At 39.0% G+C, this 19,871-nt stretch overlaps 5 protein-coding genes across 5 annotated transcripts in view; 3 read left to right on the top strand and 2 right to left on the bottom strand.

The window, feature by feature from the left end:
- Nucleotides 1–1,342, top strand: part of LOC136262532 (gamma-tubulin complex component 2-like) — a 3,560-nt gene extending 2,218 nt beyond the window's left edge. The window contains exon 4 of the mRNA XM_066056835.1: nt 45–1,342. Coding sequence (XP_065912907.1) covers nt 45–594 — 550 coding nt within the window. The 3' untranslated portion in view covers nt 595–1,342. The remainder of the gene's footprint in view (nt 1–44) is intronic.
- LOC136262540 (submandibular gland secretory Glx-rich protein CA-like) lies at nt 613–9,715 on the bottom strand. Its single transcript, XM_066056846.1, has 2 exons — nt 9,623–9,715; nt 613–1,851 (listed from the first exon to the last, which is right to left on the bottom strand). Exon 2 carries the CDS (start codon nt 1,847–1,849, stop codon nt 761–763), a length of 1,089 nt encoding a protein of 362 aa, XP_065912918.1. The 5' UTR covers nt 1,850–1,851; nt 9,623–9,715; the 3' UTR covers nt 613–760.
- LOC136262534 (reversion-inducing cysteine-rich protein with Kazal motifs-like) lies at nt 9,702–12,058 on the top strand. Its single transcript, XM_066056837.1, has 9 exons — nt 9,702–9,887; nt 10,012–10,083; nt 10,192–10,293; nt 10,343–10,518; nt 10,573–10,690; nt 10,757–10,852; nt 11,020–11,167; nt 11,212–11,315; nt 11,365–12,058. The coding sequence occupies exons 1-9, from the start codon at nt 9,725–9,727 to the stop codon at nt 11,946–11,948; spliced, it is 1,563 nt and encodes a 520-aa protein (XP_065912909.1). The 5' UTR covers nt 9,702–9,724; the 3' UTR covers nt 11,949–12,058.
- Nucleotides 11,905–14,793, bottom strand: LOC136262542 (eukaryotic translation initiation factor 4E type 3-like). Its single transcript, XM_066056848.1, has 8 exons — nt 14,533–14,793; nt 13,154–13,226; nt 12,807–12,901; nt 12,670–12,730; nt 12,549–12,615; nt 12,409–12,503; nt 12,294–12,357; nt 11,905–12,247 (listed from the first exon to the last, which is right to left on the bottom strand). Exons 1-8 carry the CDS (start codon nt 14,727–14,729, stop codon nt 12,051–12,053), a joined length of 849 nt encoding a protein of 282 aa, XP_065912920.1. The 5' UTR covers nt 14,730–14,793; the 3' UTR covers nt 11,905–12,050.
- Nucleotides 14,764–19,866, top strand: LOC136262543 (uncharacterized). The gene is made up of 2 exons (XM_066056849.1): nt 14,764–15,120; nt 18,958–19,866. Exons 1-2 carry the CDS (start codon nt 14,814–14,816, stop codon nt 19,308–19,310), a joined length of 660 nt encoding a protein of 219 aa, XP_065912921.1. The 5' UTR covers nt 14,764–14,813; the 3' UTR covers nt 19,311–19,866.
- The last annotated feature ends 5 nt before the right edge of the window (nt 19,867–19,871 follow it).

Consider the following 19,871-nt stretch of genomic DNA (forward strand, 5'->3'; position numbering starts at 1 on the left):
AGTGATAAAAATAACAGTTTATCTTAAGATCATTTTTACTATAGGCACACTTCCGCGTTTATTCTACAACAGCAGATGCTTGTCTTTGTACAAAGCTTCCAATACTACATGATGTTTGAAGTAATTGAACCCAATTGGACCATACTCTATCAAAGTCTTCAGAGAGTCTCTACAGTGGATGATGTATTAGCTTGCCACACAGATTTCCTAGATGCCTGTCTAAAGGACTGCATGTTGACCAATTCAGATGTATTGCGGACCATTACTGAACTCATGGTAGTATGTGCTACATACAGTGGCTGTATGAAACGATATAGTAGTCAGGAGACAAGGGCATCAGCGAGTACGAGACAAGATGAGAAGTCAGATGTGGTCACACATGTTCTTCATAGACGTACCAGCCAACTAATAGCCAGTGATGATGTTGAGCAAACTATTAATAATTTTGATCATGAATTTACCAAACATGTTTTGGCATTATTGGAGAAATTGACACACATTTCTACCAGCGAGAGTGAACATAGCATGCTGAATTTAGTTGCAAGGTTGGATTACAATGGCTTCTTCACAGGAAGACCTGAAACAAAGAGCTAAACATTTGTAATTGTACACTTGAGAAGAAACCATTTCTTTTTAATTGTATAGTTCACAAAATAATGACATTGTAATTTGTTCATTACTCTAGATAGTTATGAACAAACAACTTCTTTTTTAAAAAAGAAAAAAACAGTTACTACCTACGTAAACGATTTTAATTGTTTTACAGTATAACACAACTAGCACAACAGCCACCCTCATCATCTTCACTAGGGTCTGTTGATTGAGAAGAGTGTGTCTTAGTAGAGTATGACTTAATGGCAGCTTTTGGTCCCAACAGTGGAGCCCTCTCTGATTCTTGAGTCTGTGGTGGTGGTCGATTCTGAGGTACTTCATCAGTATCTGGAACAGAAATAACTACAGTGGGATGTTGGTCTTTTGCAGAAGGCGTTGCATCTGTATTGGATGGCTCATGCTCGTTAGAGGCAGGCAAATCGAATGTGACATCTTGATCATCATTGATTAGAGGTGCAGTATCTGAGGGAATTGTGTGCACTTGATGATCATCTACCGGAGACCTCCTGTCAGAGTCTTTGGTAGCTGTTGTAAGCACTACATCAACCATTGGTTGATCTGCATTAGGACTAGCAACAGTCTGTGGTTTTTCAAATGATGGTTGTGTTTGTTCTGTCACAGGTTCCTTGTTTATTGGCTGTGTCTGCTCTATTTCATTTACTTTTTCCTCTTCATCTGTCTTTGGCTCTTCATCCAATGGCCGTGTTTGGTCCACTGTTTCTTCATCTACCTTAGCTGATGGCTGTGTTTGTTCCTCAGCTGATGGTTGTGTTTGCTTTATTGTTTCCTCATCTACCTTTGGTTCCTCCGCTGGTGGCTGTGTTCGCTCTATTGTTTCCTCTTCTACCTTTGGTTCCTCAGCTGATGGCTGTGTTTGATCTGCTGTGAGTTCCTCAGCTGTAGGCTGTGTTTCCTCCACATCAGGCTTTGACCCTTCAACTGATGGCTGTTGGCTTTCAATGGCAACAACAAAATCTGATGATCCTTCATCTTCCCCAGTTGATGGCGGTGGAACTTCAACAGGTTCAACTGACGATTGCTCTTTCTGTTGCTCAAAATTGATGGTGAACGTCTGACTAGTAGCCCCTGACACTTGATCAGTTGACCCTTCAGCAGTGGCAGAAACAGGAGGAGGAGACTGTGATGGCGAGTGTTTAGGGGATAACTTGTTACTACTACTGCTGCTGCTACTACTACTGCTGCTGGACGATGAATCTGACCTCTCTCGAGCTTCCATATCTAAATGACATTGACAATTGAACTTATAACATGAACATTTGGCAGGATTAATTAATTAATTTAAAAAAAACAATAGGGAATGTCTGCTTCCATAATTTAACTATTGAAGAGCTTTCTCACATGCTCTTCCTTTGTTAAGACAAAGCTACTATATTGTAATTCTGTAATTTTTGCCAGGCATGATTTTTCAAAACTATAGTTACTTAGCATTGACTTTTTATTCTTGAATGTTTGATATCACAGACCACTTTCTGATTGCATGCAGAAACATGAGGACTAGTATTACAGTAGAACCTGTTTGGGGAACAACCAACAGTGTCTTGAATCAGGTGTCCTAATTTTTCATTGGTTTTAACCTTACTAGAGTAGGTGATTTTCTAGTGTCCATATCAACAGGTCTGAACACTGTAGTGCCATGTACTATCATCAAGGGTCCTCCTGAACATTTAGTTACCACCACAGTCAATATGTTGCTAGCACTGTAAAAGTCAATAAGATCAATATCAAATTGGCTGGCTGTATGGCCATATATGCAAAGGAGTGTCATGTAGGCATACACTGTAGGTCGATTTGTGACTGGTGGTGAAGAGAGGTAATGGCTGTATCGAGAATTGTTTGATTCAAACCAGGTCGGAAAACTGGTATGTCAATGTATTTGATTTTTGTATTGTACTGTATGTGGTCAAAGTCTTGATCAGGCAAAATCTTATCTTGACCTGCGTGTTTATCAGTGTCCTTGATTGTTGACTTTTGAGTGACTGTGGTTGCAGATTGACCTACAACTGTGTGACTCCCTTGATGTGGAATAGCATACCTTTTGCTCTATGACATGTTACAAGCAATGCACGGAACTTTGATATATATTTAATAGTTATACCATGGCCACGAGGGATTTGCTTGATATATATGCCCAAGCCGGAGTGCTGCAGGTCTGAGGGCGTGGGCATATATATATATAATTATATATCAGGCAAATCCTGAGCGGCCATGGTATAAGTAATATATACCACTCTGAAGGAAGACAAACCTGCATTCACCACATTTTTTTATACAGAAGTTTGCAAACATCAATTGTGGATTTAGTTTTGTACCCATGTAACCTACCAGCAAAACCAATGAATACACTGTGCATAAGAAACAGGTTGTACAAAAAATACTTTAATTGTGGGCACAAAAAAGAAATGATTGTGGGTTTCACTGGTTGTAGTGATACCATTTTAAACCAAATAACCACTTCCTGGATGAATAAAGTAACCTAAGGTGTTAAAATAAACACTTAGACATATAAGTTGGGAATGTTTGAGGCATCTTTTCATGCAGTTGAAATGTACTCTGTAGAAAAACAATCCTCACATTGCAAAAATGATTACTTAGTGATGCTTAGTAACTGAACTATGCAATGCTGACTCACTCAGTTCTTTTTTGCTTCACAACAATGCCCCTAACTAAAACAACATGTTTACCACAAACCCACAATGCAAAACTTTAAGCATATATATAAATAATCAAAGAAACTGATGCTTTGTAACTGCCTCAGCATCAAAGGCAGTTGTGGTCAGGGCTATGTCATGATATCGCCCTAACCACAGGGCAATGTCTAGATATCGCCCTGTGGTCAGGGAAATATGTGATAAATAACCCTGTGGTTTCCTTTGATCTGGGGTGTCAAAGTGGTATATATTTTTATAACAGGAATTTGCTTTATTAGCTTTCATGCATATGTATAATAAAGAGTTCATTATTATGAACTCTTGATATAGTATTTTCCATTGTCGCAGGATTGGGCAGAGTTTGCTTCTCTGTCGACAGATTGGTAGATGGACCTACCAATGTAGTGTTTAACCAACTGGTTATTAGTGATTCTAATGGTCTGATGTGATTTAATATATATATACCATACAGTACGATAGTAACTGTATAGTAGGGACCACAAAGGAGTAGGCATGGCCCACGAAATAACATCACCCAAAAATCAGCCTCAATTTTCCACGGCGATGAGGCAGTATTGGTGAGGTAAATTTAAGCCCACACAAGGTTTTAGATTGACCTGAAACACTTTCTCAACAAGTTGCTGTGGAATTTAAAATTTTTTATTCAATTTTCTACTGACTGACTGAGTAACTGACTGACTGATGCCTTCAGACAAGCGTAACTCGATAATGGCTAAGGCTACAGGCTTGATTTTTTCACTGTTCGACGTCACTTAGGTGCCTTTTGGCATACCGCAGTACATAAATGCAATCTTCATGGACTTACCAGTGTCCTCCTTTGTGTCCCATTCATCTTTGCTGACAGGGAAAGGTGTCGATTTGGCTTCCCTTCGAAATGGAATCGTCTGTATTTTTCATACTGGCTATTTTGATTGCAGAGGTGCTTTTCAAACAGTTCTTGATTCGTATTGCTGTGTAATGGGTTGAACATAGCTGACAGCGAAGTGTAATGGATACTTCACTTTTCAGATGATAATTAATAATAAAATTGGGGTGCACAGCACCATTTCTTTTGGTATGTGTAGATTGTAGAGGTGCTTTCCAAACAACTCTTGATTTGAAATGCTGTGTAATGAGTAGAACATAGCTGACAATGAAGCGTAATGGATACTTAACTTTTCAGACGATAATTGATATAGCTGGGGTGCGCGGTGCTATTTCAGATGCGGTACGCGTGGGTTCACCAGCCATAACAAAATTATTTACAAAAAAGTTAACAAGCAAGTATATGAAAAAATTTGGAATTTTCAACTAGAGTAGGGACCATAGCACATTGATAAAAAGTACTAAAATAAGCTGGAGTAGTGCATGATGTTAAATTACAGTAAAACAATAAGAAGTGTTATGTCCCTATTGTGCATTTCTGTTATGGTATCTTGAGCACAGTAGGGATATAACACTTCTTATTGTTTTACTGTGATTTAACATCATGCACTACTCCAGCTTGTTTCAGTACTTTTTATCAATGTGCTATGGTCCCACTCTAGTTGAAAATTCCAAATTTTTTCGTGTACTTGTATTATCATTGTTTATTGTACTCTCAGTATTATGCAGAACTATACCAGGACGGTGGGGTATATTCCACAGAACGGAACAATATCCACGGAACATCCAGGTATAAAACACGGAACGGAAAAGAAGGCACGTGAGCTAATAGAGGGCTTAAAAACCAGTTTAACAACAAACAAGCGTCCGGTTTAACCGGTTTAGCCAACAGGTGTGCACTGCAGCTGCATGTGTATCTTGCGAAGAATGAATGACTCGGTCAATGAAGTACTTTTTGTGCGCGTGGAGGCCTTCAAGACAGCAGAAGCTGTTCAAATTCTGGAAAACATTCCTGAGGAAGGTACTACTAATTTACCTCCTGTTAAGCCGAAGGCTGGAGAGGTTTTTGTCTACCTCAACGATGACGAATCCAAGAGTGGTATGTGAATGCCGGATCTGGCAGTAAATTCTTTCTAGGTGCACGTTTAAGTTCTTGAAAAACATGTGACAGCTTATGTTTTGTTCATACACACCCTGATTTAGTGTGTGTTTGTGGCAGTAAAAAGCTATTTGATGAATTTGATCGTGTGCTTGTTTTGCAATCTCCAGGCCATCAGTTATTGTCGTATGATACAACTTTCCAGCTTGGTGATTTTTATCTCTAAACCTTGACATTTCGTCACACTTTATTTACAGAGGACCCAGTTATTCCCGTTGGATTTCTACTCCATGAAAGAAAACAAACTGTATGCCACGCAGAGTTCTTTGATGCTTGCTGCAAACTGGTGCCAGCACTGAAGACAACCGAAAAACCTATTGTTACAGATGAGGAGCAAGCTTATGTCAATGTAATCAGCAAATGCATGCCTTCTGCTCGGCACTTGCGATGTTTGAATAATGTCATAAAAGCTGCAGAGAGGTGGTTGCATAGCCATAAGGCCACAAGTGATGACATGCTTGTGTATCGCAGTGATCTGAAGGAACTACTTCACCAACCCACCAAAGATCAGTACACAAAACTACTACGTAGGATGTCTGAAAGATGGAGTGCTCCATTTTTTGACTACTTCAACACAAACATCCATCCAGATATCACCTCATTGGCTCGTTGGGCTATTGAGTCATTAGGTGTTTACTCCCCTTTCGGTGGTGTGACTAATAATCAAGCAGAAGGAATTAATTTTGTTTTAAAGCAACTCCAACAATGAAAAGAAGCTCCGATTGATTGTATGGTCCTTGCACTTAATTACTTACAAGGTTATTATGCTTCAGAAATAGCCTGTGGACAGCAAAATTTAGGAAATTACCATCTCCGGCCTGAATTTTCTTCTAGTTCTTTGGCTATGCCAATATTTTTATCTGATTCCACAGTTTACTCTCCAACGGAAATTGTTTCACGGATTAAGGAAAAACATGCTTTGCCCATCTGACAGTGATGCACAATGAACTACACCTATCGATAGTGTAGAAACCTCCAGCAGTGAGACTGTACCGAGCTTAGCTTCACAAGGTTTGTCTCAAAAGGAGCGAGCTAAGCGTGTAATTGAAGAGAACCATATCAGTTGTGACCTTAAACTTCACATTTTCACTGTACTTGGATTGACTTGCCCACGTGTTGTTACTGTTTATCCTAAAGAAACATGCTCTTGTCCTTCCACCACTGAGTGCTACCACATTTTAGCTGCAAAAATGGCTATTGGCATACAAGAAGATTCCAAGCGAGGAACATTAAATCTCACACAACTGCGTAAAAGCTCTCGGCCTAGAAATAGCAAAACATCTGGCAGAAAGCGTCCACGCCCTGGAGACTGTGATATTGTTCCTGCTCCTGATGCTGCTGTAAAGCAGCAAAAGTCTTTGTGTGGTAAGCCATTTTTATTCTTTTATGGAATGTACATATGGTTATGACTAGGTGACAGTGTGACAGAAGTGAAAGATCATTCTTTGGGGAACTCATGTGATCATCCATGTGATGACCCACCATCTCAAGATACCAATAGTTAGTAAGCCATTTTTGTATTGTTTAGCTTATCCATATTCCCATAATTATTGTGCTATGTATTTCTATAAAGTTGTGTTACTGTATCTATAGCCACCGGTTTGCAGTGTGAGATTTATTTTGAGACTGTGTTTGTTCCCATACTGCTAGATTGTGACAGAATATCAGATCATGAAATGATTTACCTGTGGAGGATATTGTCCCCTTCAAATAGAGTGAATTTGAAAGGTGACTCGTACATTTACATAGAGGTATGTTATAGTTTCACTGTTTATTATTTATGACTATTTGGCAGAGGAAGGAGAACAAAATTCTGATGTATTACACCATTGACATGTATTTGTGGATACTGTACAGAAGATTTCATGGCATGCCTGTTCTAAGGAGAGAAGATGATTACATTGTTGCTAGGAGTAAAGAAAGACGTAATTTTGAAGAATTCCGTGAACTCGTACTTGATTCAAAATATCCAGAATTTCCTTTGCCCAGTTGTCCCTTGCTGCTTGAGTACATGAAGATGAAAGGAATTTCAATATTAGTGGATAGGGAGTTCAATTGTGATTTGGTGACTAGCTTTCCGCAATCACAACTTGATGCATTGTGTGAATGGGCACAGTTAGCAGCAAGCAGTTAAACAGTAAATGAACACCAATATGATCATGTTAATCATATCAGCAAATGCTTCTAGTTGCTCTTCTTGTGTATACATTAACAACTTGTGTTATATATTGTGTAGGTCCAGCTGTTGAGAAGAGTCGGCCCAGTGTTAATAAGTTTGCACAGCAGGCTATGTTCAATGCAAGACAGTTGCTCATACAACGTGACCCACAGGTAGTTATTGATCTGGAAAATAATGATGGTAACCAGCCACATGAAAAGATCTCAGCTGGTTCACAAAAAACTGATCCTACCACAGAAATAAGAAACATATTGCTTAGTGCTGACTTGTATAGTAGTTGATGCTGCCCAACACTTGTTAGAGGTGATGGCTGATGGTCAATGCAGTGGGTTTCAGTCAGTGGCAGTAGGATTAACAATGCAGTTCGAAATCCAACAAAGCAAGTTTGTGCAGGAAGTCCACTGTGACTCTGGCCACTGGCTTACAATTAGCACAATTGGCTGTGGACCATTTGAGGTACTTGTATACGACAGCCTGTACTCTGGGGCATCACGATGTGTGCAGTGTCAAATTGCTAGCCTGTTGTCATCACCCTCAAGTGATGTTATGTTGAATTTTGTAGATGTGCAAAGGCAGTCAGGCACATATGACTGTGGGCTTTTCGCTGTCGCTTTTGAAACAGCATTAGTATTTGGTTGCAATCCTGGTGAATACCTTTTTGACCAACGTTCTATGAGAAAACACCTTTGGAACTGCTTACAATCTCAGAGGATGTCAATATATGTTTCCTGTTCTTAAACAAAGGCGAAGGAAGCAGAGAATAAAGGCTACTTAGCAGATACCAGTGTTTTGTTTCTGTCGGTTGCCAGATATCCCCGGAATACAATTAATTGAATGCTCCAAGTGTAAAGTCTGGTATCACATTGAAGTTTGTGTAAAGGTAGATGACAAATACCTGTCACAAGATGTCCAGTGGAGTTGCTCTAAGTGTTCTGCACAGCTTTCTTCATAACTTTTCTATTTAGTGCTCTGTATACTCTTGGATTTTATGTTGTTGAATTGGTGATGGTTATTATTTACTTAAATATAATACTTTATCATTAAATTTTATAGATTTGTAATGTGATGTTAACAAAATTTTCTATGTCACTAGGTAGTCCACCTGATACCTGAACATGTACCACTACCATGAGCAGATCATCAGTTTCCCCACTTTGTGTCAGCAGCAGCTGGGCTCGACAAGATCAGATTTGCTTCTGCCTCTCTTAAACCAAGCATGATACTTTTGGCCTCTATCTGATAACTATGCTTGTGTGTGACTGCTGGCTCTATTAGAATAGTGCCAAATATCATCAAACAAACATTTTAATTGATATAATGTAGTGCTACCAGTAGTGAATGTACTGCAGTTTGACAATCCGCCATAAATAATGATGGAACTCATAATATAGCTACAATGGATTCGAATTGTGGTATTGAATTGGCATTTTTATAGCTATGTATATTAGTGCAGTTAGAAATCGTCCTATATAACACTGGCATAATGCTTGCGGGTTTCCCCACTTCGTGTGGCTGCAGCTGGTAAGTTACTTTTTACCCTGCCTCCCTTTACTGTAGCTAACGAAAGGTTTCCGTTCCGTGTTTTATACCTGGATGTTCCGTGGATATTGTTCCGTTCTGTTCCATTCCGTGGAATATACCCCACCTACCAGGACCACAATATGCTAGCAGTCAATCTGTACAACCTTACCCCTAATATGACTCCTTGCATTTACAGGCTTTAACCTTCTCATAGGTCCCTAGCAACTTCAGTAAATAAGACCACTAAAGCCAATTGACTAAAGCCAACAAAAACGGAAGTGATGCAACCAACCAGCCAATATACTTTTATATTATTATTCTTATCCTCTTTACCAGTTAGGCACTGGAGGGCGTACACAGAAGACTTTGACCATAGACAAACCAGAGATAAACGTCTTCTGTTATCTTTGCACAAATATCTATGCGGCTATACCTTAAAAAGTACAATTAAGTTTGCTGGTGCAAAACACGATGCACTGGACTAGTGATAAAAAAAAATCTATAAATACGCAAACCCTGTAAGTTACTGTACGTGGAAAAAACGTCTGTAGTGTAGCCCAATGATAACAAACAAACAATATATTACAGTAAGCGTACCTTTTCCACTACACTAACAAATCTAGTTGATTCATGCGCTCTCAACAACCTTCCCGCAGACACACGAACAACGATTACGAAAATACACGGATAGATGTACATATGGTCGTGTGCGCATGCGTGTCTGCTATCAGTTACCTAGTTACCTTGGAGCCCGTCTTAGCAGAAGGAGCAAAAATGAATATACTTGCGCTCGCCTTGTTGTACCTGACGTTGTTGACTGTAGCTAACCTCGTGACTTCGCTACACCATGAATCATCCAAAGGTTCCTAAATGTGAAACCATATATGGTTGTTTACGCTAGGAAAAGATTTTATTGGCTTGGAAATTATCTCACTTTTCTGTTTTCATGCAATGTAGATAATACTTTATATTAATTTTATCATTAGAGCATAGTCAACACAATGGAGCTGACCGGAATCATAGTCAGGAGTTGCACCATAGAGGCTACAGGCCACGTGGTAAGTAATTATGCATGTAGCTTCAGAGATAGTTAGTGTGCATTTTTTTTGCATGCTAGTATATATATTGCTTTCATAATTACAAATGAATTTGCTGCTTTTTGTTAGAGAGGACCGTGGCTGATTCAGAGTCACATAGTCAGCACAGTGGAGCTCATAGGAATCGCAATCAGGAGTTGCACCATAGAGGCCACCGACCACATATTCATGGTAATTAGTCACTGCAGGTAGCCTCAAAGCTAGTTGGTGCACATGATAGATCGCCCACACTCGTCACATGGAATGATAAATCATAATGCTTGTTCTTTGTGTGAGCCGCTTGTTGGACAAAAGGTGTGTGGAATAGATGGACACACCTACCGAACACTTTGCCATGCTGTGAACTGTGCTGGTCTGACTGAAAATCAAGTAGTCATGGGTGCCTGTACTGAAACAGTAAGCTAATAATTTTATCATGTCTTGTGCATTAATTAACTGTGAGCTATACAGGGTGTTTGTGAGAGAGCTAATTGCAATACAAAAGAAGTCTGCATTCCAAAATTAGCTGATTGTATACTATGGAAGACTTCTACAGGAAGAACTATACATTGTCAAGCCTACTATTGTGGTATGTACGCATGTAGTGCACGTGGTTTTGGTTTGATACATTTTTTGGTTTGTGTATACACTATAGGCACTGACCACTGCAAAGAAGCAGAGCAAGTGTGTGGAATGGATGGGAGGACTTACTCATCACTTTGTAGTTTATATGAAGCCAAAAGTTTATTAGGTACAGTATAACTATTACTGCATGACAAGAAAGTTGACAGTCATGGGTACCGGCCTTAAACACCTCTTCAAGGTAAACATTCAGAGCTCAAGTTCCCATTGCCAAACTTTCTAATAAATTTTACATTTTTAACTAATGGGAAGATGTTGCAATAAATAATTTTATAGCTTACAAAGGCAGATGTCATCCAAGGACGTGCAAGGACCTAGTCTGTGGAACAGATGGAGAAACATATATTTCTTCATGTCATGCAAAAGCAAAAGGAGCAAGAGTGCATTATACTGGAAAATGTTTTCTTGATCACCAACTAGACCAGTGAGTCTCACATACATTATCTCATACATTGTCCTTCAATTCAGGGAGTACAAGCGTGGATCAGTGTGTAACCTAATAGCAACAATGTGTAAGAACTTAACATGCCAAGACCCATTCTTGCCTCCGGACTCTTGTTGTAGAACATGTGGTGAGAGAATACCAATTTGTGTTTGCCCATCATGAGTAAAGCTGTTCAGGTGGTGGGCTGCTGTTACAACAGAAAAGCATCACTTCAAGGGCTGCAGTAGCATTGATCAAGAAGTTTGGTCTCAATTCCATGTCCACAATCAAAAAAGTTCTAGCTAATTTGCTGCCACCTGGAGCACAGGAAGCATGTGACTTAAGTTTAACTTTAACAAACAATGGTTACACTGCGGTCCTACTTGAAGAATCCATGGGGAGGAGGTCATTATTTTGTAAAGCTGCATCTAGAGAGTTAGCTAAAAGAATAAGCAATCCTTTACAGAATCATTCAAACCCACAATTGCTATTGTTGGTAAAGCTGTATGAAGTAGCAGTACCAGACCTTACTGCCACTTTGCCTAATCCTGCACTGTTCATTGGATTTGATCCTCTGGGTGAACTCCAGGATACAACTTCTGATCTGAAGAACCAAGCTAATAATAAGGCTAGTGACAGTTATGGTGACTCCAGTAGCAAGTTTGATGGTCACCTCAGTAATGCTGAAGACCGGGCATACAACAATGCAGCTACTGTATCAAAGCTTTCATCTACTGTTATCATGGCAATAATAATAATAATGTTAGTGTCAGTTATATAATTGTGGACAGTATTTATAAAAATTAACATAACAAAATAATTGTGTGCTGTATTTATCACTACAAAACATTAAATTCATTCCAGTAAACAAAGGCACAAATAATTAAAATGGACCCTTAGGGGGAAATGGTTGCTGATTTTGGGGCCGATATCTATAAGTCATTGGTCCAGGATGACGAAACTGTGACATTTGCTGTGGTGGATAAGGACGATATTGAGAACCATAGTGGTATGGGGGAGTTGGTGAAGGATTTCTTGGTCGAGATGGTACACGTGTTGTCTGTAGTTTATCTTGGTGAGCTACGTACATACAACAGAATGATGGCACATCTCCATTATCACTTACTCTGGTATCTTTCATTTATAGTGGAAACATAGCCTTGTAATAATTTTCTAACTCGGTCCATTACCTACAACAACACAGAGAACAATAGCCATGCTAATTTGTGATAATGTCTCACAGTAGATTTTCCAGCCAGTGATGAATCATCATTCCAAATTTGAATAACATCATCTGAATTTCTGATACGAACACTCATGCCACACACAGAGTCTCCTATACACAGAATGCTTCATAAATCATGCTAGTTAATTTGCACACCTTGTTCTACACAATCTTCAAACTGCTCTCCAATTGCAGCAAGTAGCATTTCTTGCCACACATCAGCCTAAACCGTAGTGTATATAGTGCACATGATAAACTGCATAATATGGTAAATTACTGTAATTTCCTTTGAACAGGTCATTGACCAGTGTCCACCATTCATATTGTCATGAGCTTCCCTACAACAAAATTCACAAGCTATGTACATCCTTGCCATAAAATGTGTTATATTAACACAATCCTACAATTGCTTACCAACTTGGCATTCTATCATGTCTCATTAGGTGGTAGCCAGCCCTTTCTTCTAGCTCAGTAACTTTTGGTATGTGGTGCATCACACCCCAAAACTCCTACATTACAAATATCAATTGCTACTCTCTCTAACAGAGCATTCAAACAAATTATTGTAATACAGTACAGTATTGGCATCATTTTCAACATCTGTAATTTCAGCCCACATTGTACACTGTTTCTACAGGGAAACAGTGACTGATCTATTTCCCAAGCTATTTCTTAAAATTACTTAGTATGGGTGATAAAAAAACACCGTTAAACAAATGAGCACTTATAACACAAACAGTGTTTGCACAAATACTGCTTACTGATATCGTTTCAACTTTGCATAATTTCTTTAGGTTATTCAAATAATCAATTGCAGTTGCTCCCCTCTCTGACCTAATATACAACATGTAATGAATTATTTAGCTATTAATGTATAAACTTAAGCTCGTGAATTTGCAACATTTTAACAACACCAAACAGCCATGAGCTGTTTGCTTGCATACATAGGCCAAATCAGTGTTATTTTATCACTACTACTATCATGATACTATCATGGCCAAGACAATAAACTGAAAATAAAATGATTGGGGAACATGAACTATTCTGAGTACACAAAACAAACACCACTGACAGCTGGTGTAAACCACTCATTATGGCTGCTATCAAAAAAATGCATGCCAACCCAGCTAGTGGACCACCACGGGTATAGCTCACACAAGCGTATGACACACACACACACGCACACAAAAGCAAAGCCTTCAGCTGCTGCTAAACGGTCACGCTGCCCGGTGGCCAGCACTGGGGCACCTGTGCACTACTCAGGTGCTATGAGTCAGCGCAGGCATGCCCTCCTGGGGCAGGACTAGTAACCCGCAGGAGGCTGTACCATGTCTCACAGTTGAAGGTGTGGGCACCCTAAGTCCTACCTGGACCTTCAACTGCTATATGAGACATGGACAGTTGAGCATTTGCTTCTCCAGTTTACACCAGGTACCCATTGATGTTACAGCTGGGTGGGCTGCTTCCCCAGTTGGCACCAGGCCACCATTTTAACAGCTGGGTAGACTGGAGCAATGTGAGTAAAGTTTCTTACTCAAGGAAACAACAACAACACCAAAGTGGCCCAGCTGGGAATAGAACCTGGAACTTTCAATTACCAGGTGCAGGCAGGGAGGGACACACACACACACACACACACACACACACACACACACACACACACACACACACACACACACACACACACACACACACACACACACACACACACACACACACACACACACACACACACACACACACACACACACACACACACACACACACACACACACACACACACACACACACACACACACACACACACACACACACACACACACACACACACACACACACACACACACACACACACACACACACACACACACACACACACACACACACACACACACACACACACACACACACACACACACACACACACACACACACACACACACACACACACACACACACACACACACACACACACACACACACACACACACACACACACACACACACACACACACACACACACACACACACACACACACACACAAACTAGCTGAATACCTCTAAGTGAGGGTCATACTCGCACATACCACAACTACATTACCCAACATGACCTACTGTTGTTAGCTGATTTAGTACTTACCTTTCGTACCAGAACGTCCAAGGTGTGAACAGTGGTAGGCTGGCGCGATCTTCTTCTCTGATTCTATCTAAAGCTTTCCGAGGCAGATTTGGAGAGGATCTTACTTTACTCAACTGATCATCAGATACGTTCAAGCTTTCTTTTCTCTCTACACTCGTCCCTGTTTCCTCCTTGCCTTGCTCCTCGCTTTCAGCCATCACTTCTTCCACACCGTTTGTTTACGTGGTTGTTGCTGAAGAAGTGATTGTGGTATTGTATTTCTTGAATTGTATAAACCAAGCATGGAAATGGGCAAGGATTTTTTAAAAACAGCATTTAAGGAAAGAGCACACCGTTACTTATACTCTAAAGACAGTAGTGATGAAAGTGAAGAAATATATGAGCCAGAAGTTGGCACAGATGTCACTAGTTTTGATCCGCGAGATAAACTGTTTGAGCGACACGAGGAGTTTATCAAGAGGCAACTCGCTGTTGTCAAGAGAATACAACTCAAGGGTATCCTTACTGTGTCTAGTAAACAGAGTGTTGAGGAGCCTCTCACCATCTCAGAGTCAGACAGGCTTGATGATGGTTGTTTAGTTGAGAAAGGTTGGACAACCAAGTCTGTACCCTTTATGTGGCCACATTGGTCTTGCTGGAATGCATAATCACTTTTGTCTTACTGCACTATTGTCTGCATATGCCTGTAGTGTAGAAACAACTCTAAGCTATATCCCATCTCCCAAGATTTGGGGTGGACGACATGAGACTTCCTGTGCTGTTAGTATAGTATGTTCACATTGAGCTGAATCCTCAAAAACATTTAATAACTCATGGATGCAATTACACATGATCTTGAAATTTGGCTCATTTGTAGTACTGCTTGATCCGCTAAAAATGTTTCAAAATTTTTTTGTTCAAATGTTTGCCATAATATTTATGGCCAATCAAAATTTTCACAATACATTTCCTATGTGGAAGCCATATAAGCACATTGTCCATTACAGCCCTTTCCTGAACTTGTAATGGAGCCAAACCATACATGTCTGTTGTTGACACCTTTGCTGTTACCAATAATCATCTGGTTAGCTGAAATGTTAACTCTGTTGAGAAAAAATCCACTTTTAATTTTTAGCTGTTTTTCAGGATTCAGCTCAACGTGAACATACTATAGTTTGATGACTAAAACAGTGTTTAGATTGTTTATTAGAGCCAATTTTTGGTTAGGAGTGCCATAGCTAAATAATATTATTTGCAATATATTTTTTTGACGCACTCAGTGCTGGAAACATCATGAAGGATATTTCACTGTCTGAGCGAAAACCTGCTGTAAGAGTGTAACTGTACTGGACTATATACACTAGACTGGACTACTGGACTGACATATTTTTGGTTTTTACACGTTCTGAGGTTGGTATTACTGAGTCTTGCTAGCTAAGGGCCTTCAGAGAACTAAAATGATGAGTGTGAGGAGTGGAGTAAGCAAAAACTGACCTCTAGTGATTTCACTACTTATTATGTTCTTCTACAATACATATACCTGTACTCCTTATCAGTACACTGTAGGGGATGTGCTAGTTATGGTTAACCAACAATAAAGTCTTGGAGATAGTAGCAAGCTTGTAAAATACTAATAAATTTGGTCACATATTATAGTAAGCCAACCAGCACATGTAAGAACTAATGATAGCAGCAGAAAAACCTACAGTTGTGCAATGAATTTGTATATTGCAAGTAGGAACAGATTTAGTTACCATAGATTGTGATAGGTTGTGTCCCAGGAATCTGAGCTATAGTATTTAGTTTGAGGTGCAGATAGGTAGCACGAATATAGTAAAATGAATTTTGATTAGCTATCGCCATATATTACATTCTCCAAAACACAATACACTAATAAGTGTATAAGTGCTGTAGAGCATAATAAGTAGTGAAATCACTAGAAGTTAGTTTTTGCTTACTCCACTCCTCACGCTCAATCATTTTAGTGGCAGACTGCAAGTTTTCTGAAGGCCCTTAGCTAGCAAGACTCAAAACTAACCTCAGAATGTATAAAAACCAAAAATATGTCAGTCCAGTATTCCAGTCCTGTAGTCCAGTCCAGTGATTATAGTTACACCCCAAAATATGTCAGTCCAGTATTCCAGTCCTGTAGTCCAGTCCAGTGATTATAGTTACACCCCAAAATCACCCCAAAATTCTATTTGCTTATAGAAATATAATATACTAAGTTTTAAAATGCAAAAAAAAAGCCACACACATTTTAATTGCTTTGGTATACAGCCGAAGCAGCTCAAACACCATTGATATTCATTGAGAGTATGTTTCGTATTCAGGGCATGGGAGTTTGTTTATGATGTGGCAGAAATAAAGTTTACTATCATTGTTTCTTCTTTGTGCACATGGAGGAGAGTAAGGAAAGTATTATACCTTGATGGATTCACTTGTTCATAATCAACAGAATGAGCCAACTCTGTAGCCTGTTTCAGTTGTGAGTTATGATTGATTAACCGGACAAAGTAGATTGCTAGTTTCTCATCAGCCACTTCTTCAAATTTGATGCAGGTGGGCGGTTATTTTTTATTAAAGGAAACATCCAAAATCACAGCAACGGCAATTAGCTATCCATCACTACACAAGGATTTTCAAAAGCCTTATGCTTACACTTTACCACCTTTCTTAAGCAGATCGCTAGTTTATCTAAATATTAAAATGCTGGTGCATGTGATCAATTATAGTAACAAATTTAGAGGTAGATGGGTGGAAAGTAATGTGAGAAACTATAAATCAACTTTGCCTGGAATATTTTTGAGGTTGTAATAATTTTTTTGCAGATTTACAAAGCAATTCCCAATGTAAAATATTGTTCTCACTGTTAGCCCCCAAAACCTGTGAAAATAGTTCCTTGAAATGTATAGGCAATACAGTAGCTCCCATTGTGTTAAGAAATGTTTGCTGGAAAATTGGACACTTGTAGAATCCAAGCCGAATTTTCCATGGGATTTCCTTTGAAAGAGGTCTTGTGTAATTATTAAGATACTAAAGGCATAAATTTTCTAATTGCATTTTAAAAGAACTATACACCAAATTCCTTTCCATGTGCAGGAGTTATATCCGTTCAAAGTATCTGCATACTCTTTATATAGTCTACTAGAATGTGGGCGGGCCAATCAGATTGCACATATACTTGACATAACTGCAGTGATTACACCATCACACTTTGTGACCTTGATCATCATGTAAGAAAATGGGTGCTTATTGTATACTGAAATCAATATGCCTCTACATGGAAATTTATGAGACCAATGCAAGTCACTATGCATATCCTATTATGTCATGCTGCATTGATGATTTTAGTTTGATTAGCTTTGCATGGTCCACAATGACCAAACTTTCTTATATTGAATGCATTGGTTGGTGTGACAATACTAAGTACATTAAATTATTGTTTGTTTACAAAAACAGTCACTGTTTGGACTGTATACCACTCCCCATACCAGAAGAATGTATCATATTGTTGCTTCAGTCACAATAAACAAGCTGTAGCAAAAACTTTACTTTTAATAGATACTTCTTTTGTATACACAAAAGCAGTCTTATTAGCAGTGATATTGCCATTTTATTTTCATCCTCCAATGTATGTGAGCACTCTAGTATATATTAATATTGTTATAAGGAAAATTTCAAGTAGTTGCACTGTAAACAAAGAAAGTTTGGCATGATTACATTGGAAATTCACCAAACTTTATTTGCCAATTATCTATATTTTATATTGGCTGCATGGTAATTTCACCAAACTTCTATCTGCCAACCTGTTTTTTTTTATTAAGTCGTGCCAAACTGTCGTCATTTGTGAATAACTACTTACCATATGTTACTTCTGTCAGTGATCTTATTGATTTATACCCATAGTGTCCCGATAGCTAAATCTTTTCTACATAAACACCATTCCATTAAAGACTGCCTGTTTCTTTACTGCTGCAGATCCCAGAAACTATAGCAACTGCTATTGTGTGGTTGTGGTATGCTTGCTGAGTGACACATCTGGTTTTTCACATGTTCATTCATTGCCGCCTTCATCAATACTTAACTTAACCATATGATAGAATACACTGATGTGTTTAGCCATTCAAATGATAAATAATTCTCACAATACTACACATGTATATACTTCAGATCAATGTGTCAATAATAGAGCATTATTCTTTGTATTCACTACATAGTTTTGAAAAAGCAGGAAAGTGTGAGAGAGTCCAGTATAGTTAGTCAATAGCATATAGGCATTGTTAGACGCTCTATAGTATACTGATGTTAATAGAAACACTTTGAATTTGTGTAATTCATGCAAATATCTTCTCCACACTGTAGCTATACTATTGAAAAATGATTATGACCAACTTGTGGTGTATGTATGCGTGATTGGTCATTGATAAAATGTGTTTCTTATAGAGGATAAAGTACCTCAAACCAGAAAGAATAGAAAGAGAAAGTTGAAGAAGAAAAGACGAAGAGAGCAACAATTGATTACCAAGAAATTGAAAGAGGAAACAGCCAGTGACCTTGGTGGTGATGTTGTTGATAACGTGCCTGGTCCTGGTGTCACTGTGTATGGCACATCTAGTGACATTGTTGATAACACAGCTGGTGACATGAATGATAGCACACTTAGTGGTACTGGTGACTCCATTGGCAAAGTGCTTGGTTATGGCATGCTTGGCTACATGCCTGGTGACACTGACGATAGCATACCTAGTAACACTGGTGACTTCATAGATAACACACCTAGTGACAGACCTACATGATCCAGTATATAATACCACATTTGTATATATCAAATTTCTCTCCAGTTGCAGGCTTTTAGCTACTTGGTGTGAATCATCTATGCAGAGAAGTACTTGCTATTTGCATAGGATTTAATGCAGTATTTGCAGAGGCAGGCTTTGTAATGGCTAGCTGTAGTTTGCAGGACTCAAATCAGCACATAACTAGAATTCTGTTCTGGCTAGCCATAGGAGAAATTGGCTGTCACTAGAATATTTCTAGGGTGTTGACCTATGACGAATTTATGCCATAAATGAGGCACTCCCCTTGGTTGGCTGGTGTAAATTAGTTGCAAGACGGCGCGACGATACACCGTCACAACTCGCATTCAAACTTTACAAACAAGCCAGAAGAGCTGCATCGTACGTGATACATATGTTCTGCGAATGTGTGGGCTTTGGAAGACGATATATTGTTGGTAACTAGATTTAGCTAATAAGTATTTTATAGCTACTTAATTTGCATCAAAAGTGATTCAATCAGCATCAATAAAGACACCACACGTGTATGTATTATTAGTTTTACTTTTATAGTGTACAGAA

Source organism: Dysidea avara, chromosome 7 (genome assembly GCF_963678975.1).
Source record: "Dysidea avara chromosome 7, odDysAvar1.4, whole genome shotgun sequence".
NCBI classification, from domain to species: Eukaryota; Metazoa; Porifera; class Demospongiae; order Dictyoceratida; family Dysideidae; genus Dysidea; species Dysidea avara.

Coding starts and splice junctions, on each gene's coding strand:
- LOC136262540 (XM_066056846.1), bottom strand. CDS start 1,849: ATGGAAGCTCGAGAGAGGTCAGATTCATCGTCCAGCAGCAGTAGTAGT.
- LOC136262534 (XM_066056837.1), top strand. CDS start 9,725: ATGGTCGTGTGCGCATGCGTGTCTGCTATCAGTTACCTAGTTACCTTG. Junction 10,084..10,191: donor TAGAGGCTACAGGCCACGTG/GTAAGTAATTAT, acceptor GCTTTTTGTTAG/AGAGGACCGTGGCTGATTCA. Junction 10,294..10,342: donor CCACCGACCACATATTCATG/GTAATTAGTCAC, acceptor TGCACATGATAG/ATCGCCCACACTCGTCACAT.
- LOC136262542 (XM_066056848.1), bottom strand. CDS start 14,729: ATGGCTGAAAGCGAGGAGCAAGGCAAGGAGGAAACAGGGACGAGTGTA. Junction 13,227..14,532: donor TGGACGTTCTGGTACGAAAG/GTAAGTACTAAA, acceptor GTTGTATATTAG/GTCAGAGAGGGGAGCAACTG. Junction 12,248..12,293: donor TATAAATGAAAGATACCAGA/GTAAGTGATAAT, acceptor GTATGTACGTAG/CTCACCAAGATAAACTACAG.
- LOC136262543 (XM_066056849.1), top strand. CDS start 14,814: ATGGAAATGGGCAAGGATTTTTTAAAAACAGCATTTAAGGAAAGAGCA. Junction 15,121..18,957: donor TGGTTGTTTAGTTGAGAAAG/GTTGGACAACCA, acceptor TGTTTCTTATAG/AGGATAAAGTACCTCAAACC.